We start from the raw sequence: 20,347 nt of genomic DNA on the forward strand, positions 1-20,347 counted from the left end.
GGAATCAGTGCTGTAATAGGCATCCCTTTAATGCCCCCCAGTGGCTTTAAATGTAACTGTAGGTTGAACACTAACAGCATGCATCACAAAATATGATTCACTTTTCGCTTTTCTTCTCAGATGAACGCATAAACTGTTTTAAAATCGTTAGGTCATGGAAGTAAAAACAGCTGTTGAGGTTGGTAAAATCAGAATAACCTCACAAAAATACTACAGTCACTTCAAAATATAGTTTTTTATGAAATACATAGTTTCAGTTTTTTCGTCCAGAAATATATATGTGACACTGTTTCCGTGTTGACCGGATAATAATAATAATAATAATAATAATAATAATAATAATAATAATAATAATAATAATTATTATTATTATTATTATTATTATTATTATTATTATTATTATTATTATTATTATTATTATTATTATTATTATTATTCATAGTTCACATATTTAACTGTATTTTTTTGTTGATATGTATTTATTTATTATTTTGGTTTTCAGACCGCAACACATTTCTGTTTATCGATTTTTCGGAGCTGAATTGCAGGCTTTACAACTCGTCGTGCTACTAGTTATGTCTGAGATGTTTACAATCTGCGGGGCTAGACATGGCCACTCAAAAACTCAGTGAAGACAGTTGGAGCTAGAAAACTTTTTACTAAACTAGTTTTTACTGTACATATAATCATTCAGAGAAATTTAAAGGGAGTCTACGGATATAACCATATTCCCCGCTTGTCGTTTGCTTGTTTTTTATCGGTCTTTCTGTGAGTCTGTTGACGTTGAAGCTTGCTAGCCGGCTATCTTCTCCATAGAGAAGGATGAGTTCTGCGGCTAACAATAGCTACCTTGCTGCTAAAGGACTGGACATAAGTCTGTCTGCCCTGCAGAGACAAGACCCTTACATCAACGACATTGTGGACGTGGCCAGCCAAGTCGCCCTGTATACTTATAATAACCGGTCGAATGAGTGGGTAAGTATGAAGTTTGAAGAAGAAGTGGTGACGGCTAACTTAGCTTAGCTTATTTTAGCTTCTCTGTGATAGGCGCGCATTATCACTGGTCGACAGGTTCACTTTCACTAAACTTATTTTAGGGAGTTAAAAGCTCTAATTATAAACGTTTAATTAAACACTTTTAAAATATATATATATATTTCTTATGTATTTGTTTATTTTTTCTTCCCCCTAACTCCTGTTTTGTTTTTCAGGAAAAGACAGAAGTGGAGGGCACTTTGTTTATTTACACAAGGTAATAAAAGTATGACAGAATGTTTAAGAGCGAGTAGTTCATGATCTCTAGCACATTTTTACACAAGTCAGTTGTAATAAGTTTATTATTATTTCTCGCCACTGATAATGTTAGGATTGAGGATTTTAGACACCTATTCAGCTGTCTGTACCTTGCCATTCATAATACACATTTATTATTCATAAAAATTACGATTTTTTTTTTTAGTTACTATCCCACTAGTAATTATTGCCTTGCATTGCATCCACTGATATTTGTATTTGTACCCCTTGACTATCGTCCCCCCACATTGTCACATTGTTACCCCAAAGTTCAGTGTATTTCTTGTACGACACACCAACTCAAAGTAGTGTGTGACTCTCAAGTAGTTGTAAAATTATAAATTGCCTTTTTACATTTTATAAAAAAAAAATATAAATCAGGTCCCTTTGTCCAGCTTCATCTATCTCCCCATTAAATCTGATCAGCTTCCCATTCCTTGCAGAAGAAAAGCAACCCACAGCATGATACTGCCACCAGCATGTTTCACTGGGGTTTCTGCAGGATAATGTGCAGTGTTAGTTTTCCGCTCTCGTAGTGTTTTGTATGCAGATCAGAAAGTAACATTTTTTGGCTCATCCAAGAGCACACTTTTCCACATGTTTGTTGTGTCCCTCAACTGGCTTCTGCAAAGAAGATTTTTTTTTTACCTTTTTTCAGCAATTGCATTGTTTTAAAGGCCAGAACAACGGAATCCAATTCCCTGAGTTTTTAGACACTGCTGTTTATCCATATATTTTCTCATGAAGACTCATAATTGTAAACATTGTACATATGTTTCCGTTCTGTTTGGATTAAAAAATCACTCTTTGGTCTTTGGGAAGTACAGCTGGACTGATCCTGGAAAATGCAAAGCAATGGCCATTTGTTTTTGTCTGGTGGTTTTAGACCATCAAAGACCACAAGATAATGCAGAAAGGGTATCTTAGATTAACAAAACAAACAAAAAAAAATCTCCACAATCTCTGAGGCCTTCACGGAACAATTTACAAAGGGGTGGTTTCTAATAAGATAACATATGAAAGAAATTAGTGGCCCTGTATTTTATTCAGTTTAATGATGTAACAGGGTTTGAATAAAAATACATGCCACACATCTCCACAGCATTTTATTTGTATGAAATGTAGCAAACCATGTAGTGTTTCCCTTCTACCCTGCACAGCTATGTTATAGTTTGTATTGGTCTAAAGTCCCAGTATGATACACTCAAGTTAGTGGCTGTAATGGGACAGTGGTGAGAATATCTTTAAAAGGTGGCATTTTTTAAGTTGATTGCATACCTAAATATAGCTTTTCTAACTATTTTCTTCACTGGCTTTTACTCATATTGTAAAATTATTTCTCTGTGCTGCGTTCTCTTTGTATTTCAGACTGGCATCTCCAAGGCATGGCTTTACAATAATGAACCGCCTCAGTATGGAGAATCTAACTGAGCCCATCACAAAAGACTTGGACTTCCAGCTGCAGGATCCTTTCCTCCTTTACCGTAACGCACGATGTAAGCTAAATGGACACAGATACACATAGAGCTGCACAATTTCAGCAAACTAAGTAATTGATATACTATACCAGAAAATTGTGATACTGAAATTGATTACAATTCAACCGCATTGATCTGACTCTTTTATTTATTTACCAGTACACAATGTCCCCATCACACACTGTGAGCTTTGGTATCTCAGCGACTAAAAATATACATCAGGGGAGGCCAGTGAGGACAGTTAGAGTCTGTCCAACTGGCCAAGTGCGTTACCAGTGTGCAGAGTGTCAATGCATGGTACTTAAAATGTCCTGCCAAATATTGTGCCAAGAAGTAGGGATGGGTACCGAATTCGGTACTTTTATAGGTACTGACCGAATCCCGTTGGTAGTACCTGGTACCGATTCATGTAAAATCACACGGTACCTTGTTTCGGTACCTATTACTGTGACACTGAACTCAGCATTGCACGCACAAGATCGTGTTGACGTCAGTAGCCGCAGCTACCAGCAGCGGGAATACTTCTGATCTGAGGAAGCACCTGGTTACTGCTGCTAATTTAGTAACTTCCTCGCTATATTTAGCGGCTTTTCGGACCCATTTTTCAAAAAAGCGACTAACGAAAAATCTAGCGACTTTCTTCTGCTATTGGTGGCTTCCTGTGAAAGGTACAATTGTTCTGGAGTTATTGTTTTGGGCGAGCGTTGAGTGTTGCTGCGAGCCCCTTCACACTTCTCCAAGCGTTGTCTCACAGGCAGCTGCTGCTTTATAGTGAAACTCGTCTGTAGTCAGAGCAAAGACAGCAGAGCACAGAGAATCTCTGCTCTCTTTGCAAATGTATCCTGCTCTAAATTTCAAAGCTGGATAAAAGTTCTTTTTTTTCTGAAAATGGATGGATAGTGCATTAAAACAATTCCCTGAACTTTATTCACACACAGCTTCAATCCCGTATTCAGCTCTTTTTCAATCTGTGCCTCTGATAACTGTTGTTTTGGTTAAAAAAAATGTTTTATGTGCTGTGGATTCAGACAATGTATTGAAAATCATAAATTTAATGCGTTTTCTAAATCTAAAGAAGTTTATATATTGAGAAATAAATATGTTAAATTTAACAATTTAGAGATTATATTAATAAACTACCATTTATTACAACATAAACACACAAAAGTACTGAAAATATGTACCGTTAAGTACCGGTATCGGTTCCCAGGTACCTGGTATCGGTACCGTTCATCGGTTCAAATGTGAAAGGTACCCATCCCTACCAAGAAGTCCTTTGTGACTGCAACATTGACTATACTGATATTACAAGTACGATAATGTCCCCCTCTTTAAGATTTGTTACAATTCTAAAAATTAATTCATCTCATACTGCTTGAGGATAATCTCACACTAAAAATGTTGAGAAATACTAGCTAAGTGGTGGCCGAATGGTTAGAGCAGCGCGCTTGCACTCAGAGAAGGATGCAAGTACCCGGTTTGATCCCCAGTGCCTGCACTCTGGGTCCCTGAGCAAGACCCTTAACTCCTGATTGCTCCCCGGGTGTCGCACATGGCGGCCCACTGCTCCCCTAGGGTGAGGGGTTAAAAGCAGAGAACAAATGTCGTTGTAATGTATGTTTCAATGACAATAAAGATGTTATTATTATTATTATTACTATTACTAATTGAGTATATGTTGCCAGGGTTGATTTTTTAATTTTTTTTTTTTTACAAAGTCAGCGGTACCACAACTGTTCTTACTCTGCTGATAAACCTTTCTTCAAATCCCATTTTGCCAGCCAACCGTGCAGCACTAAGCCTTCCAAAATAACATTGTTGAAAGGTTGATGTAAACATGTGTTATTTGACACCAAACCCACCTGGAGTGTTGGTTGCCTAAGAGCTCTAATTTAGTGTCATCTGACCAAAGCGTACAGTTTTAGTTTTAGTCCCAGAGGAGTTAGATAAACGGCACATGTTTACGTTTGTAATGGTTGGACTTAAACATATTGTTCCTGGCATCATTCCTCAACATTTATATCAAGATAGTGTCTTCTCCTCCCGCTGCTACAAGATAAAATTTCCCTAGAGCTGTGAAAAATATTTACACGTGTACTAAATTACATATTTAAGGTTAAGTAAAAAGAAATGTATTTCTAGTTTCAGATTTTTGGACAAAATTAATCATTAACCTTTACAAAGGGGAAAATAAAGTTGTAGTGTAAGGCTGAGTGAGCCCTCTGCGTAAACAAAGAAAAGAAAGAAAGACTGGTAGCCCAGTTAAAAGATAAAGCATATGGCTTGTTGCTAAAAAAAACATTCCATTACTTCTAAAAGTCTTTTAACATTGTTGTCCTTTAATTGCAGATATTACATAAAGGAATTCAGAAGAACTACTAAAACCAGCTTTTCACCTTGCTTTTAGAATGAAATACATTTACTTGGTTTTATAAAAGTTACAGCCGGGGGGGTGGGGGGGGGGGGCAACAGGTTGCTGATTCCTGGTCCTGTTATAGAGACTTGGTGATGACACTCTTCATTCAGCCTAGTGGCTAAGGATGTCTGTGTTACGTCACAGTTATACCCGTGTGAAACAAGAAGCCATAAATTACTAATAAAAACAATTGTCTCCTGATGTAGGATTTTTTTTTTCCCCACTGTAAATTTAAATTTACTCAAATTAAAGTGTGAATGTAATTAATACAATTTGTACACATCCTTAGCAGGAGTGCTGGAAAGTGTGAACCCTTTGAATCACTTTTGTGTGTCTCCCTTTGCTGCGTTTACTAGTTTTGGACTACAATTACAAGGTTAGGTGCAATACTTGGCAGAAGCCAAGTGAGCTCATAATCCCGATGACGTGACTGTGCCCCTGCTAAAAGCAGGACAGGTTCATGCAATGGTTAGGGAGTCTGATTGCATATAATGAAAGGGGAACAAGAAGATCATCTGAGTGGGAACCAGTAGTTCCATTTAAGGTACTAACTAGAGACGTTTTAGTAAATTTTATCAGGCCAAGTCTCTCTGAGACTCTATGGCTCTCGCTCACACAATCACGTTGCTAAGTGTGCCTGTGGGACAAGAGTCTGACAGCACTACAAAAACAGCCGGCCGAGATTAGATACACCTCAACCGGCTCTGATAATCTAAACACGGTGACGCACAAGTTGCTGACACACACACACACGCAGACTCCCCCTGCCCTCCTCCTTACCTTCAGCTCTCCTCGGGGCGTCGAAGGAAGCAGATGGAAGTGGATTCCTAACGCCTGCTTTGATCGTTCTGCTTCTCAACATAGATTTTGTGCTTGCTCATAGTAATAAGGAGTAGCCAGAAGGCTCAAGTAAAGATTGTGTGTTGCATAAAGTTTTACTAAATGTCCTTTTGCACTTACTTTAATGGTCTTTGGTGCAAAAAAAATTATGTAATAGTCAAGGAATGGAGAATACATTTTAAATGTGAGGCTGAGTCACTTTTCGTGGGAAGTAAAAAGAAATTATAAGCTATTAGACAAGTAATCACAAGAAAGCTGATGATTGTTTCCTCTGCCAAAATGGAAGTTATGTGAGTTAAAGCGGGTGTGTATTGCCAACATAATGGTCAAACCTAATGGTAGCCTTGATTTACTTTGATTGTAAAATACCAAAAGAAGGAGATATAAATAATTGTTGTAATCAGACGGATTTTTATCTCTATAGCTGATGCAAGTTAAAAGGATTGCTGACTATCCAGATAAAATTTATAAAAGTACAAAGTTTTGCACATTAGCAGAGTAATAGCCTCAAGTGCTCTAAGATGCCTTCAAAACCCACACTCCTCAACTATTTTAAAAGGGGGAAAAAAACACTCATGTGGCATTTTGGCATCTTAGGTTGCTGAAAAGCTGTTGTAATTGGCCAACATCCGATTTGTAAGCTGCTGGCAAGGCTGGCCGTCCCAGTGCATCGTGACCTGTGCTGGAGGGGTCGTGGAATCTTATCATTAGACAAACATGGAGCCCTCTGAGCGGCTGTAACTTCCTGGAATGGCGGTTGGCACAAAGTGGCACCGCGGGCTAAAAATAAGCAGCAGAGATATACCGCAGAAAGAGCTAAGATTCATGGAAGAGCCATTTAGACGTTATAGAGACGTTATTTCCCTGTCCTCAAGAGGGAGAGGCTTTTAACATTCCCCGCTGTAAGAACTTCTTCTTCTTCACAGTCTTGCTACAATTGTCCATCATCTCCCAGCTTGCCGCCCCCTTTTTACAAATGTTAGTGCTTTGATTTCAGCTCTTGCAGAAATGACTGCACATCATGTCTCTTAAACGTTTTCTCCTTTGTAATCGCAGTTTAAAACTTATTGCCTTTTCATGTGACACATCAACACAAAGTTGTATGTTAAAGTTCTGTTCAATACAAAAGGATGCAGGGTCTTCAAAAGTTTTTTTTTTTTTTTTTTTTTACAAAAAAATATGTTCGATTAATCAATAACTAAGCAAAGCAGTCAAAAGGGCTCATTTTAGTAACTTCGGAGGAGCTTCAGGGTTGCATTGCTCAGGTGGGAGAGTCTGACCACAGGACAGTTGGTATTTATGCACTCTACAACTCTGACCTTAATGGAATAATAGTAAGAACAAAATAATGGTTTAAAGGCAGCCTTAAGACCCCCAAATATGTGGGAGAAGATATTCTAGTCATATTAACGGTTTAACCTGAATGCAAAATGTTATGTGTGGCAAAGAACGCGACACCAGTGAAACATGGTTGTTGCTAGAGGCATGCCAAAAAAAAAAATGATTTACATAAGAATCATGACTCACATTTACTAACATTCAGAATCAATATAAAATGTCCCAAAGTAAATTTTAGAAAATAAACCAAATCCGCTGGCTGTCGGCCTCCATGTTGTAACTACGCAGGACATCATGACTTCACCTACAGCCAAATCGGGAAAGTACGCGTGCACAGAAAGCACCAAACAAGGAGGAAACTAAAACAATTTGGAGGAAAGGGAAACTAAACTGGCCCCGTGTTCATTAAAGGCAAAGATTTTGACTCATTTTAGACTCGTTTTTATTTAAAGCCTGGGAAGACCGAGCTTGACATGGTCTGCAAAACGAAATTAAGATAACAAGGGTTCCTCTGCACGTTGTAGACAGTGAAGGCAATATACTCCATACCATCCTGTAAAGTTTTCACAGAGACAGCTGAGCCACAGCTTCCTTAAGAGACTAAAAGAAAGGTTGGCAGTGCCAAAAAAAAAAACAGAAAAGATTTTAAATCAAATGGTGAGATAGTAAAAGATTCCCACCCCTAATTATAGCTGCCTCTTGGTATGAGCATGCTTATCCTCAGCTGGTCAGATGACTGGTGCTTAAAACCTGGCTGTCTTGGAAGAAAACCTGTCTGAAGAACTGAGACTGGGCTGGAGGTTCAGCTTCTAGCAGGACGACTCTATCAACATTCTACCAGAGCTACAAAGAAATGGTTAACATAAAAATTTATTCGCTGGTTTGAATGGCCTAGTCAAAGTCCAGACTTGAGTTAAATTTGTGGTGAGACTTGGAAGCTGGTATTCACAAATCCTCCCCATGCAGTCTGACTAAGCTTGAGCAGTTTTAAAAGAACTGGTCATAATTTGAGCCCCAAGAAGCTGGTGGAGACATACGTGAAAAGACTTTCTCCAGAAATTACTGTGAACGGTGGTTCCACATAGTGTTGAATCAGGGAGTTGATATGTGTCATACTTTTCAAATGTTAATTTGTTAAAAAAAAAAGAAGAATTGATTGAGCTTCATTTAACGATTATACACTGATCTTTGTTGGTCTTTCACATAACATCCAATTAAAATGCTTCAAAAATATGTTTCTCATATGAATAAGAAATATAAATGCGTATGCAAGGCGCAATATTTGATTGTTTAACATGATTAAAAACTTGACACACATTTAGTGTATAAGATACCCGGTTTGTTCATACTCTACTGACCCAGTAGCACTGATGCGCAGCAAACCAAGCTGCAGCCTCTACTCTCCTTCAGATCACATGTGTGGACATCCTTACCTCCGGGTCGGATGTACGCGTATCCCAAATCTCTCTCAGACACCATGGAGCCCTTAAATCGGACCTCAGGTTCCTCCTCCAGCCTCTCGTGCTTAAGTTTCCTCTGAAACAGGCCTCTCAGCATGGTCCCAGGGTGGCTCAGCAGTTCTGCTCAAAATTTCACGTTCAGTCTCTTCAAGGCTTGATTATAATTGATCCTTTTTCTTGCAAAAAATGTAAATAAAAATAAAAAATATATATATATCCAAAAAGGTTTCCAAAAATAATTCAATACTACCAAACAAGTATGTACTGATTGTGCCTTGTGACCGTCCCTCTGGTCTCTTTAGGCCCAGTCTCCAGTTGCAAAGGCAGTTCAAACTTAAGTAGAGAAGTTTTAACTCTCCGCATTTACTCCTCCGACAATCTCACCCCGACCAAATCCCTAAACCGAAGCAACTATTGCTCTTCTATTGCAAAATCGTGTGCATCTCACCGTACGAGTGCTCGACGTTGGAAAACATTACTCTGAGCTTTCCTCACAAATCTCCTCGTGTCCTGACATGAGAGCCACCCTGAACTGTCTTGAACAGCTTTAACGAAGGCCAACAAAATCTTCTAAATCAGAGACCGGTTTCAGTTTCCAACATGAAATTCCTAAAAAGTGAAGACAAAACGATCGTCACACGTGCTCACTGGCTTGGCGGGATTGTCTAAGGGTTTAAGCTGCGGGTCACTTCGCCGGACCGTTGGTGACCGAACTGTCCAGCGTCCAGGTTAAAAAGCAGTCGATTTGGGGGGGTTTCACTCCTCTCCTCAGCTGTCCTGATCTTAAGTTGTCCTGCTGAAGTTTCCCTCCCACATGGTCGCTTAGTCGTCTTCCCAGTTGTCGTGGTATGGTTCCCGGCTTTGGTCTTACATGTCGGACATCCCTCCGCCTCTTCCCTCAAGTGTCCTGGGACCAGACTCCAACTCCCCCTCCTTCCCCTCCTTCATACAGTTTTTTTTTTTGTTTTTTTTGGTGGTCCTCCTTCTGCCTTTCTTCTCCCCTCTTCACAGCTAAAACAGCTACTTTCTACAATTCAGGAGTCAGGATATCCCACACGTTACTGGTAAGGCATCAAAAGCGGCTTTCACGCGTTTTTAATCTTTGTCCTCCTCTATGTGTGTCGGAGACACGTCAGAGGCTCTTGCCTGGCGGTTTTTCTGTCACCTTCAGTTCAGCATTTTTGCGCCATTAGCGAAAGCCAGTCTGTTCACTGTTACCTGACAGGCAGAGCGCCCTGAGAACTCCGTGTTCGCGTTTTGATGGGGGGATGATTATCTCCCTGTAACACAGCTCAGTCCTTTCCTATCCGTCTTGCTCATTTCTCCTCAATTTTCCAGCTGTCTGACTTCGACTCTGCGTGTGTCCCGGGGTCTCTGTCAAGCTGTCTCATCCCCAGTGAGTGCTAAGTGGCTCTGGCTCCACCAGTCAAGTCTCCCACTGCAGTTACTTATTTGGTACAGGGCTGATTTTTTCCCAGGCTCTACGGACTGTGTGTTTCTCTGCCAGCCCCCCTCCCTGTCTGTTCCCTGCATCCACACTGACCCCTCTGGCCTGTGTGCCGATTTGGGAATACATGTTGTCTGTGTGTGGTAATAAGATCCACCACATAGATACTCCACTGCTTTTTCGGTCTTTACACAAGAAGCGTGTCTCATTTTTGTCCTTTTGTCAGGACCATTTTACTTGGATCAATTGAAACTAGCAGACACCTTCCTACACTAAGATCGACCTCAGATTTAGTTTCATTTTTTGTGATTTATTAACTTATAATGATAAAAAAATAGGCATATATGGGCTGTTAATTTAGTGCACAGTTAAATTATATTACAGGTTAAAGTGGTCAGAAACAGCTCACAGCAAATGACCAGCATTTCTGTCTGTGTCATGCTAGAATAACACTGATTGGCTGTGAAAAACTCATACTGGCTTATTTCAGTCAAATTAATCCAGTTGTCTTGTTGTATTTATTTTGTACGTAGTGAACAACAAAAAAAATTTAATTTTTTGGGACTATTCAGCAAAATAGTGTGAAAAAGAAATATTACATTGCCTCACAAGTATTCAAACCCCTTCAGCTTTTCCTGTTTTGCACATTGCCACGTTGCAACCTCAAACTTTGATGTATTTGAATTTTATATGAAAAAAAAATTACTATCAACAGGAGAGCTGCTACACCTGCTAGTCTTTTGACTTATGTCTCAAACAGGTTTGGTTCTATCTAGGGATAGAAAGGTATTGTCCATTTATGTTCCTTCTGCAGAAAACCATCCCTGAAGGATGATGGGGCCACCACCATGTTTCCTCAGGGTGATTGGAAGGGTTAGTTTTCTGCCGTGCATCAAGTTGACTAAAGAATTTTTGTTTTTAAGTAGGGCAAAATTATTACAGAAAAGTTAAAATCCTACAGTTAAAAAATCTTAAGTACAGCACCAACTATTCATCTTTTAATAAACACTCTTTTGACATTCTCTTTAATTTCATATTAACATCTATCCAATGACATTTAATTACTCAAATGCAGACTTTGGTGCATTAAAATCTGCTTTGAATAAAATTTTTGAAAGTGGCTAATTACAGCAAGTGTTTTTAAAGAACAGCTGACCCAAATACTGTTCTTATATTGCTAGACCAAAAAGCGTTCAGTTTGTTATTGTTAAAGAGTTAAAAAAAATTATTCAAAATAATTAACAAACTGAATGACCATCTTTTAATACGACAAATGAGCAAAATCTACAATGATTTATACATTCATTTCCTACAAACAAAATATGACAAATTTATTTATTTTAATTGATCAGATTTTGTAGAGCAGGGGAAAAAAATTATTTCTTTGGTTTAAGCAATGTTGTTAATTTTTTGGCCCCCGAGTTTTTTTGACTTATCAATTTTGGCCCATGTACTGGAAAGTTTGGACACCCCTGCCCTACAGGGTTTAGGGCAAACTGCACAAGGGGACTTCTTATGACTTTCTTTTCAACATCGTTTTTTTTCTCCATACTTATCTATAAAAGCCAGATTTGTAAATTGGACAATTAATAGTTCTCCCAAATATCTTCTGCCAAATAAACTGTGAATCTCTGCAGCTCCTCCAGAGTCACCTTGGGCGTCTTGGCTGCTTCCTTGCCCGACCTGTCCATTTAAATAGACGGTTGTGAGTTGGTGGATTTGCTGACGTGTCACTCTTTCCATCCTTGGTTGATTAATTAAATAGCGCTACGTCGGATGTTCAAAGTTAACCTCGCCCTGCGCCCTGATCTTTCTTTTATGTTCCTTGGTCTTCATCATGCTATTTATTCTCTAAAGTTCTCCAACAAACTCTGGATAAAAGAGAATTTGCACAGGCAAACCCCTGAAGCCATCACAGAACAGATGAATTTATACAGAGATTAGATTTCATGCCTGTGGACTTTATTTGCTAATAAGATGCCTTTTTGTTTCATTGGATTATAGTTAGGGAAAATTACTCACCCCAGTGCTCTAGAGCCATATTTATAAAAAATATAGTTAGGGAAAATTACATTCATTTATAGAAACAAAAAAACATTATATCTGATCTGAGTTCTGAGTTACTGACAGAGAACCCCTAGAAACGTACACACTAATTCATAAATATAAAAAAAGGACACTCCACCGCTTTTCTGGCCACTAGAACCTTTTAGATTAGGTTTGTGAAATTTAACAAACTTAAATGTCTAGGATATAAAAAAAAATAACCGACCTACGTTGAATCTGAGAAGGAAGGTAATTTTAAAATGCTGTTGTTGGACCATTATTTGTAGATATGACAGGGTTTAAATGAAGACTTTGCAAAAAGGTTTGAGGTGTGCGCTGCTTTCTTCCTGAGGGCTGTTAATGAGATTCTGTTTTCATCAGTGTAAAGCTCTCCTGTAGGAGACTGCTTACTTGCATTTGGATTCAAAACTTGTACTAGTATTTTATTTCCTTCTTCTCTGTATTTTATCAAAGCTTTAACCTAGATGTATAGATCACTGGGATGTTAAAAATGGTTTGCACCTCTTCTTGCCGATGGGAACACAACAACTCTGATACATTTCTGAGAAAATAACGCATCGACAACAGTTTCCTTGTTGTTGAACTTGAGAAATGAAACCAACCTAACTCACTACTCTGTAACCTCCTAAAGAACCACGTTAGAGTCTTTTTCTTCTTTTCCTCGCTATGTTTATACTGTTCAAGAGACTCCAGGGGCCCATGTTTCACTGTAATAATGGCGCTGCCGGCTTCTGTTCCCATTGGCTTGGCTGGGAAATGACTCATTTCAAAGCTTTGGTTGTGTTCTTATGTCATAGCAGCAAATTAGAGCTATTTCATGTCTGCATTTATTTGATTTTAAGGTTATGGGTAGGTCAAGTTGCTCATTTAGTTGTCTGCTGACCTTACTGGTGAGCTCATCCCAGTGCTCTAGAGCCATATTTATAAAAATTGATTTTTTTTTTCTGCTCGTTGTCTGAATCATTACTGCAAAGCAAAAACATCTTTTTTGATTTGTGTTTGTTGCTTTTTTTATGTTATTATTACATGAAATGTGATTGCTGGACTAATTTAAGCGTCTGTCTTTTTTTTTTACCCAGTGGTTATTCACGGTATCTGGTTCTACGATAAGCAGGACTGTCAGCGTATTGCACAAAGGATGAAGATGTAAGTATGAATGGAAGAGAAACCAGTTTCGCAGTTGATTTGCTATCCCTACGAATGAGTTTTTTGTACCAGCTAAGTCTTACAGAAAACCCCTGGTATTCATTACTGCATCTGTGTTTTAAAGCTAACGTCTGCTTGTCTTACTCTGGTGTTATTGCCGACCCTTCTGATACGAAAAGTTTATTTTGTCTTATATCGTTTCCACAGATGTTCAAAGACATAGAACTTGAATATATAAATATTTGGAAACTTTAATTCGCATGCAGTAATTCAGCTATCTCTTTAGCTAAGGGCTCTTAATTCAAGCTGTTTTAGGGTATGAGGGCTTTTGTCCCTAAACAGGCTAATATTGGGGTATTATACCTGCAATAGTGGAACTTTAAATGTCATGTATTAGCCAAGAAATAAAAAAATATATGCCAGTGATATCAGAATTCAGGTATATTTTGTCTAAAAAAACTGTAGCTGTTAACATAATTTGTCCATGTTTATAGCGCTCTTTGTAAATAAACAAGCGCACAAAAGCCCTATAATTAGAGATGCACTGAGGAAACGTAAAGAGATTGGTATTAACCAAGCCTTTCTTAATTGGTAAGTTAAATACTGGGAAATCCATGTTTTATTTCATATTCTTTAAAATGGAATCAGACATGTAATTTTCTGTTTATAAACACTCAAATCATTAGCAGGTACTTTAATTTACATTTTTGAGTTCATAAAAAAAAAGACGAGTTAGAGTTGTATGCTTGGATGCAGAAATGGAGAAAGTCTCATACTTTCTTAATTTCCTGTTGGATTTTAAACTATCAAAAACCTTCAGCACATTTTTTTATTCGTTATAATCATAAAAAAATCTAAATTGGCATCACAGATATCAATGAAAGCCTGAGATCATTCTCATCTGGGAAAAGACTGTTCTTTTTTCATGAGCATAAGTTCACATTGAATTCTTTGCAGCAAAATGACCTTTTCTATGGTTACAAGTTACCCTCTTTTCCTCTTTTCATCCTTATTTGTTACAGTTCCAACTCTTTGAACTTTTTAATTATTCTGATTGTAGATATGATAATGTGTAGGCAAGTGTCTGTTATCATGTAGCCAACTCCAAACTTATGAGTATCACTACATCATACTAGAATGGCATGTTCTCATGTCTTTCCCGTTTTGAATAGCTGGCACATTGGTCTGACACTCCAGTTTTACCTCGGGGAAATGCACGTCATGGATTACTAATTAGAAAATCTTAAACTTTAATCAATCTTAAATCATAAAGGATGAATAGAAGTTCATAATATATAATTTTACAGGAATTGTAAGTTTCTTTCATTTTTTTGTTTTTCTTGTTTTTGTTTTAGCATTGAACTTTTTTTTATAGATGTTCTACAAATAATGGTTGAATTTTTTTCATTGTAACTGTCTTTATCTATATTGTGTTGCTGCTAAAACTGCTGCTAAAGCTCCTGGTGCCGTGTGTACAAATGAAATATGGAGAAACATTTTAAATAATTAGGACTTTTAACTTGTTAATGGGCTGAAACTGACACAGGGAATCTGCGCCGTTTGTCCAGTTTGACCCAGCAGGAGCAGATCCTCGCTCAGTCTCAGGGTGGTTCCTTACCCCCAGCAGCACCAGCACCAGCAGCGGCAGTAACAGCCGGAGGAGGTGCTGCTGGCTTCGTAGGAGGAAATAACGAGGCGAAAGCGGTTGACATAATTCAGATGTTGACCAAGGCACGATCAGAGTACCACAAGGTAGGGGGGTCAGCAACATTTCCTGAAGGGATATAGCAAAAAATCTGATAATATCATATTTTCAACCATTTTTTTTTTTAAATCTCTGAGGCTTGTATTACATTTTTCTTTGATTTCTTTAATGCTTTTGTCTAATTATAAGTCCGCCTCGGAGCCAAAGGAGATCGGAGGCAGCAGTGTCCTTAGTGGGAATCCTAATTTGATCAAACCGATACCAGTTAAACCAAACACTCAGGTACCATCCTCAGATCTTCTGTCAGTCTAGGAAATCTGACATTTCTCCATTGTATTGCTACTTATGTTGTTGTGTTTTTTTGTTATCACATATGTAATTTTGTCCCTTCCAGGTCAGTGAAGGTGCCGATAACACAGTTCTGAGCTTAGCCACTCTGTTGGGCTCTCAACATCAGCACCACCGCTCTCCTAAATCTGGCCCGGCTGCCTCCACATCAGCGGGAAAAGCTGCCCGTCCACCCGTCGCCCGCACACTGACCTACGAGGATTCAGTAAACTCTGGGAGAAACGTTGCCCCCACTGGAGTTCAAGACCCAGGGGTCGGGCCGATAGATGGGGAGGCGGGTGAGAAGGCGCTCCATCAGCTGCCGAACCAACTTCAACACTGTCCGGCCATTGCAAAGCTCATGCAGGGACAGAGGGGGGCCGCAGCAGCCGGGGGCATGCTTCAAACACTGTCCGAGTCTCCCGAGAACCGGCTGTGCGATAACGGGGTGCCGCTCGAACACCACCACCACCATCCCCACCTCCACCATCACCATCATCAGCAGCTCCACTCCCACCACCACCACCACCACCAGGAGCAGCAGCAGCCTGACCCAATAAAGAGACTCCTGCAAAGCCATCCGCTTCCTCCACTCGCCACCTCTCTCACCTCTGCTGCTGCTCCGGCTCTGCAGCAGAACCCTCGTGCCTCCTCTCAGCCTGCCCAGTTGGATTCTGTGTCAAGTTCCCACCTCGAAGTGCAACAAGGTCAGCAGCTGTTCCTCAGCCTGTTGAAGTTGCAGGCAGAAATCCAGCAGAGAGGGCAGACGGACTCTGCTGCCATGGGAACAGGTGCAACATCTATTTTAGTGTGATTCACCAAAAGCTAAGAGAGCAAAACGCAGAAAGATTTTAACTTACGATAAAGTGTCTGCTTAGATGATAACAAAGAAATCTGAAATTACATATTTAGTTACATGTCCCAATGTCTGAAAATTGTTCTCCTTCCTTCCTTCCTTCCTTCCTTCCTTCCTTCCTTCCTTCCTTCCTTCCTTCCTTCCTTCCTTCCTTCCTTCCTTCCTTCCTTCCTTCCTTCCTTCCCTGCTTTCTCACTCTCCGTACCTGTTTCTTTTTTCCCCTTTCCATTTTTGTTTCCTGACATTTCCTTTTTATTCCTCCTTTGTGTACTTCCTTACTTTCTTTCCATCCTTTTATCCTCCCTCCATTCCATTCTACCCATCATTCCCTGTTTCCTTCCTTGTATTCTACTTCCCTTACTACCTTCCCTCTTCCCTTTCCTGTATCCTACATTCCATCTTACCTTGTGCCTTTCCTTCCTTCTTCCATCCCTTTTCCTTTCTCTCTTTTACTCTTTTTGCCTTCCCTGACTTTTTTCCATTTTCTCTCCTTGTGTCCTTTCATTCTTTCCTTTCTTCCTCTCTCCCTTCCTTAGGTTTGCTTCCATCTTTCTTTGCTAGTTTTATTCTTTCTTGATTGGTTTCCCTTCATTTCTCCCTTCCTTCCCTGCCTCTTTTGTAGTTTCCATATTTAAAGCCTGACCATTGACACATATCTGCAATATATGAATAGTGGAATTCATTGTATTATATAAAAAAGACCAGATAAACTTAATTATGGCATAAAGACTTTAGTGTGTTTCTGCCAAATTCTAGTCTGATTTAGAAAACATGTTTGGGGATATCATTAACCTTTTTTTTCCCCCTATAATTAATTTCAGATGACTGTTTATCTTACAGCTTAAATCTTATCATTTATCTAACTTTATAACTGCTTTAGTTGATGTTTGCTATTAAAGTAAAGCCAGTTATGATGCCCTTTTCCTCAGGTCCATCATCCCAGATGCAAGGTGTGGTTTCTCCTCACGAGCTCCTCCAGAAACTCCAATTGGTCCAGCAGGAGCAAAACCTGTCCTCTCAGGAGCATCCTCGATCCCATCCACACCCAGGACTGGCACCTCGATTTCTGGGGCCCAGTCTCAGTCAAAGCCCAGGCTCCTCGTTAGGCACAGTCCCAACGCAGACCTCAGTCGGCCCAGATCAAAAAGCTGAGCTGCAGTTTCAGGTAAAACACTGTCCAGTTAGCATTCGCCTTCAGGTAGATGAGTGTGGATGAAATCCAAATGTCTTATCTAAAAAATGTTAAATGTAAAGTTTAAAATGGTCTGATGAATACTTTAAGTTAAAGTAATCTTTTAAATCCACCGTAGTTGAAGAAGAAAGGCCTCTTGAGCTAATGTATAAGTGGAAAAAAAACGAAGGACAGCCATGGTTAAGCAATAGCTCCTCTTGATTGTATTCATGTTTTTCTATAAAACAAGACTCCAGTAAGAGGAAAGGAAGGATTGTTGCTCTACTTTCCAACAGATTGTTTAAAGCAGAACCATGTAGCTTTTAGCCACTGGGGGGCTAGTAGTGTAACTTCTGAGGTATCACTGCAAACCTACAAAGACATGGCCAGACAGACCTAAACTGACAGGCTGGCAAAGAGAGCATTAATCAGAAAACCAGCCAAGAAGCTGATGGGGACTTTTGAGGAGCTGCAGAGATCTATCATTCAGATGGGAAGGTCTAGTCACATGAAAACTGTTATTTGTGCAGTTTACAAATCTACAATTTACGGAAAATCAACAAAACAAAAGTCATTGTTAAAAAAAAGCCGTATGGCCAACATTCAAAACATCCTTTGCCACGGAACAGCAACACTGTATATAACCCTAAACAGACCTACAGGGAGGTGGCAGCATCAGGCTGTGGGGAGGCTTTTTACAGTGGGGACAGGGAAGCTGCTCAAGAGTTTATTAGAAGATATATTTAGCTAAATAAAGGTGATCCAGTTAGAAAGCCTATTAGAGGAACCTAACCTAAATCTAAAAGACACTGGTTTACCTTCCAGCAGGACAACTACCTTAGTCTTAAAGCCAGAGTTACAATAAAAATAGTTAATTCAAATCATATCATATGTCTAGATTTTAATCCCAAGGCAGAACCTGACAAAACTTAAAGGTATAGATTCACAGACACAATTCGGTCCAGTCTGAAAGAGCTAAAGCGAGTTACTGAAAAAAAATTTGCAAAGTTTTACTAACCCAATCTAAGTTAGTAAAACTTAACATTTTTTATTGCATGAAATGTCAGTATAATACATCAAAGTTTGTGTTTCTAACATGACAAGAATATAAAAAAAAAAGTTAAGGGGGTATAAATAGTTTTCAAGGCACTGCTGGTGTGAGTTACACTTCATATTTTCTACTGAATGAATCTCATGTGTTGCTGCATATGTGCTTATTTCCTCAATTGGTAAAAGGCTACAAAAAAACACCTTAAATTGTTCACGGTGACCTGCAGCGTTTAACAGCAGCCTGGATGTGGGGCCGCCTTAAAACCTGTCCCTTTCTGTCCAGATCATCTCGCCCCAGCGGATTCCTGCCACAGTGGCCCCCACGCTGCTCCTCTCTCCCAGTGTCTTCTCTCAGACAAAGCCCAGCAGCGGGTATCCAGCCGCTGCTCCAGACAGCAGCTCTGCACCCTCAACCCTATGCAAACCCTCACTGCAGGAGGAGGTCAGAGCTCTTTCTCGAAGCCAGCTGCAAGCAACGCTGCTGCATCTGATCCAGGTAACTTAGCATTTTAATTAGTGAGCGACTGAAAAGCAGAATGTACACTCCGTGGTGATAAACATGCATGCTTGAAAACAGCTCAATGTGCCAAGTCGCTTACTTGCTGTGTTTCAGACTGACAGCTCATTCCTGGACTCCATCTATGAAGCATACGTCAGCCGCTTTGCTAACGGCTCCAGCAGCAAGTACTGATGACGCTTGACATCTGCTGTCTGTCTGCACACACTCCCTGTCCAAAGGCTGCATCTGATATTTGGTGAACCGCTTCCTCCAAATCACACTTACAGCGTTTAATCTGCACAGTCTGACTCTGTTCACTAAGAACAATCTCCTAAAAAATAAATACGGGTATAGAAATGCAAAACATCTGCAAAAATACAACGTTTAGATCCTTTTACTCGTTGGGGTGAAAAAGTAGATATCTGTCTATTTTAGAAATGTATAGTACAAATTACCAGGAAGGAGAAACTTAAAGTCTTTACACTGACAATAGTTAGAACACGCTGCACCGTTATTCTTTAAATGCTCCAACTGTTGATGATATTCTGCACAGTTTATTCAGGTCATGTATAGCAATATATCTATCTATCTATCTATCTATCTATCTATCTATCTATCTATCTATCTATCTATCTGTCTATCTATATATATATATATATTATATATATTATATATATATATATATATATATATATATATATCTATATATATATATATATATATATATATATATATAGAGAGAGAGAGAGAGAGAGAGAGAGAGAGAGAGAGAGAGAGAGAGAGAGAGATTTAGATATAGATATAGATATCTATATATAGATATAGATAGATAGATATGTCCTCTGACACCAGCCAGCCTACTAGCCTCTGAAAATATATTCCTGTAAAATGTTGCTTCTTCAAGGAATTATTGGCAAATGTGTTTACCTACATGCAGGGTTTAAAGTTGGACTTTAATTTAATTTTTTAGTAGAATTCCAATTACCAGTAAATGTGTCAATTAACATTATAAAAAAGATAAATGTAATTATTTAATCAGCCATATGACATTTAAAGGGCATATATCATAATTTTTAATTTCCAGTAGTGTTGTCCTCGTAGCTCATAACCTTTTCTTCAAGTACTTGGAGAGAGAAAAAAAATTTGAAGGAAAGAAAATCAAGCACAACGCAGCCCAAAATGCAGCTTAATATTCTAGCCTTGGATTGCTGAACTTGGGCATCAGTGCACAGGACAATGTCCACCCAAGACAAA

At 39.1% G+C, this 20,347-nt stretch overlaps 1 protein-coding gene across 1 annotated transcript; it reads left to right on the forward strand.

The window, feature by feature from the left end:
- The first annotated feature begins 478 nt into the window (after window positions 1–478).
- Window positions 479–19,724, forward strand: dcp1b (decapping mRNA 1B). Its single transcript, XM_012850772.3, has 10 exons — window positions 479–975; window positions 1,212–1,252; window positions 2,662–2,789; window positions 13,419–13,485; window positions 15,054–15,237; window positions 15,380–15,472; window positions 15,585–16,308; window positions 17,303–17,538; window positions 18,878–19,090; window positions 19,208–19,724. Exons 1-10 carry the CDS (start codon window positions 823–825, stop codon window positions 19,283–19,285), a joined length of 1,917 nt encoding a protein of 638 aa, XP_012706226.2. The 5' UTR covers window positions 479–822; the 3' UTR covers window positions 19,286–19,724.
- The last annotated feature ends 623 nt before the right edge of the window (window positions 19,725–20,347 follow it).

The sequence above is a fragment of the Fundulus heteroclitus genome, chromosome 17, assembly GCF_011125445.2.
Source record: "Fundulus heteroclitus isolate FHET01 chromosome 17, MU-UCD_Fhet_4.1, whole genome shotgun sequence".
Taxonomy (NCBI): domain Eukaryota; kingdom Metazoa; phylum Chordata; class Actinopteri; order Cyprinodontiformes; family Fundulidae; genus Fundulus; species Fundulus heteroclitus.

Excerpts from the sequence above, each read along its gene's own strand:
- dcp1b (XM_012850772.3), top strand. The coding sequence starts at position 823 with ATGAGTTCTGCGGCTAACAATAGCTACCTTGCTGCTAAAGGACTGGAC. Across the intron at positions 976-1,211 it reads ATAACCGGTCGAATGAGTGG|GAAAAGACAGAAGTGGAGGG; the intron begins GTAAGTATGAAG and ends TTTGTTTTTCAG. Across the intron at positions 15,473-15,584 it reads CAGTTAAACCAAACACTCAG|GTCAGTGAAGGTGCCGATAA; the intron begins GTACCATCCTCA and ends TGTCCCTTCCAG.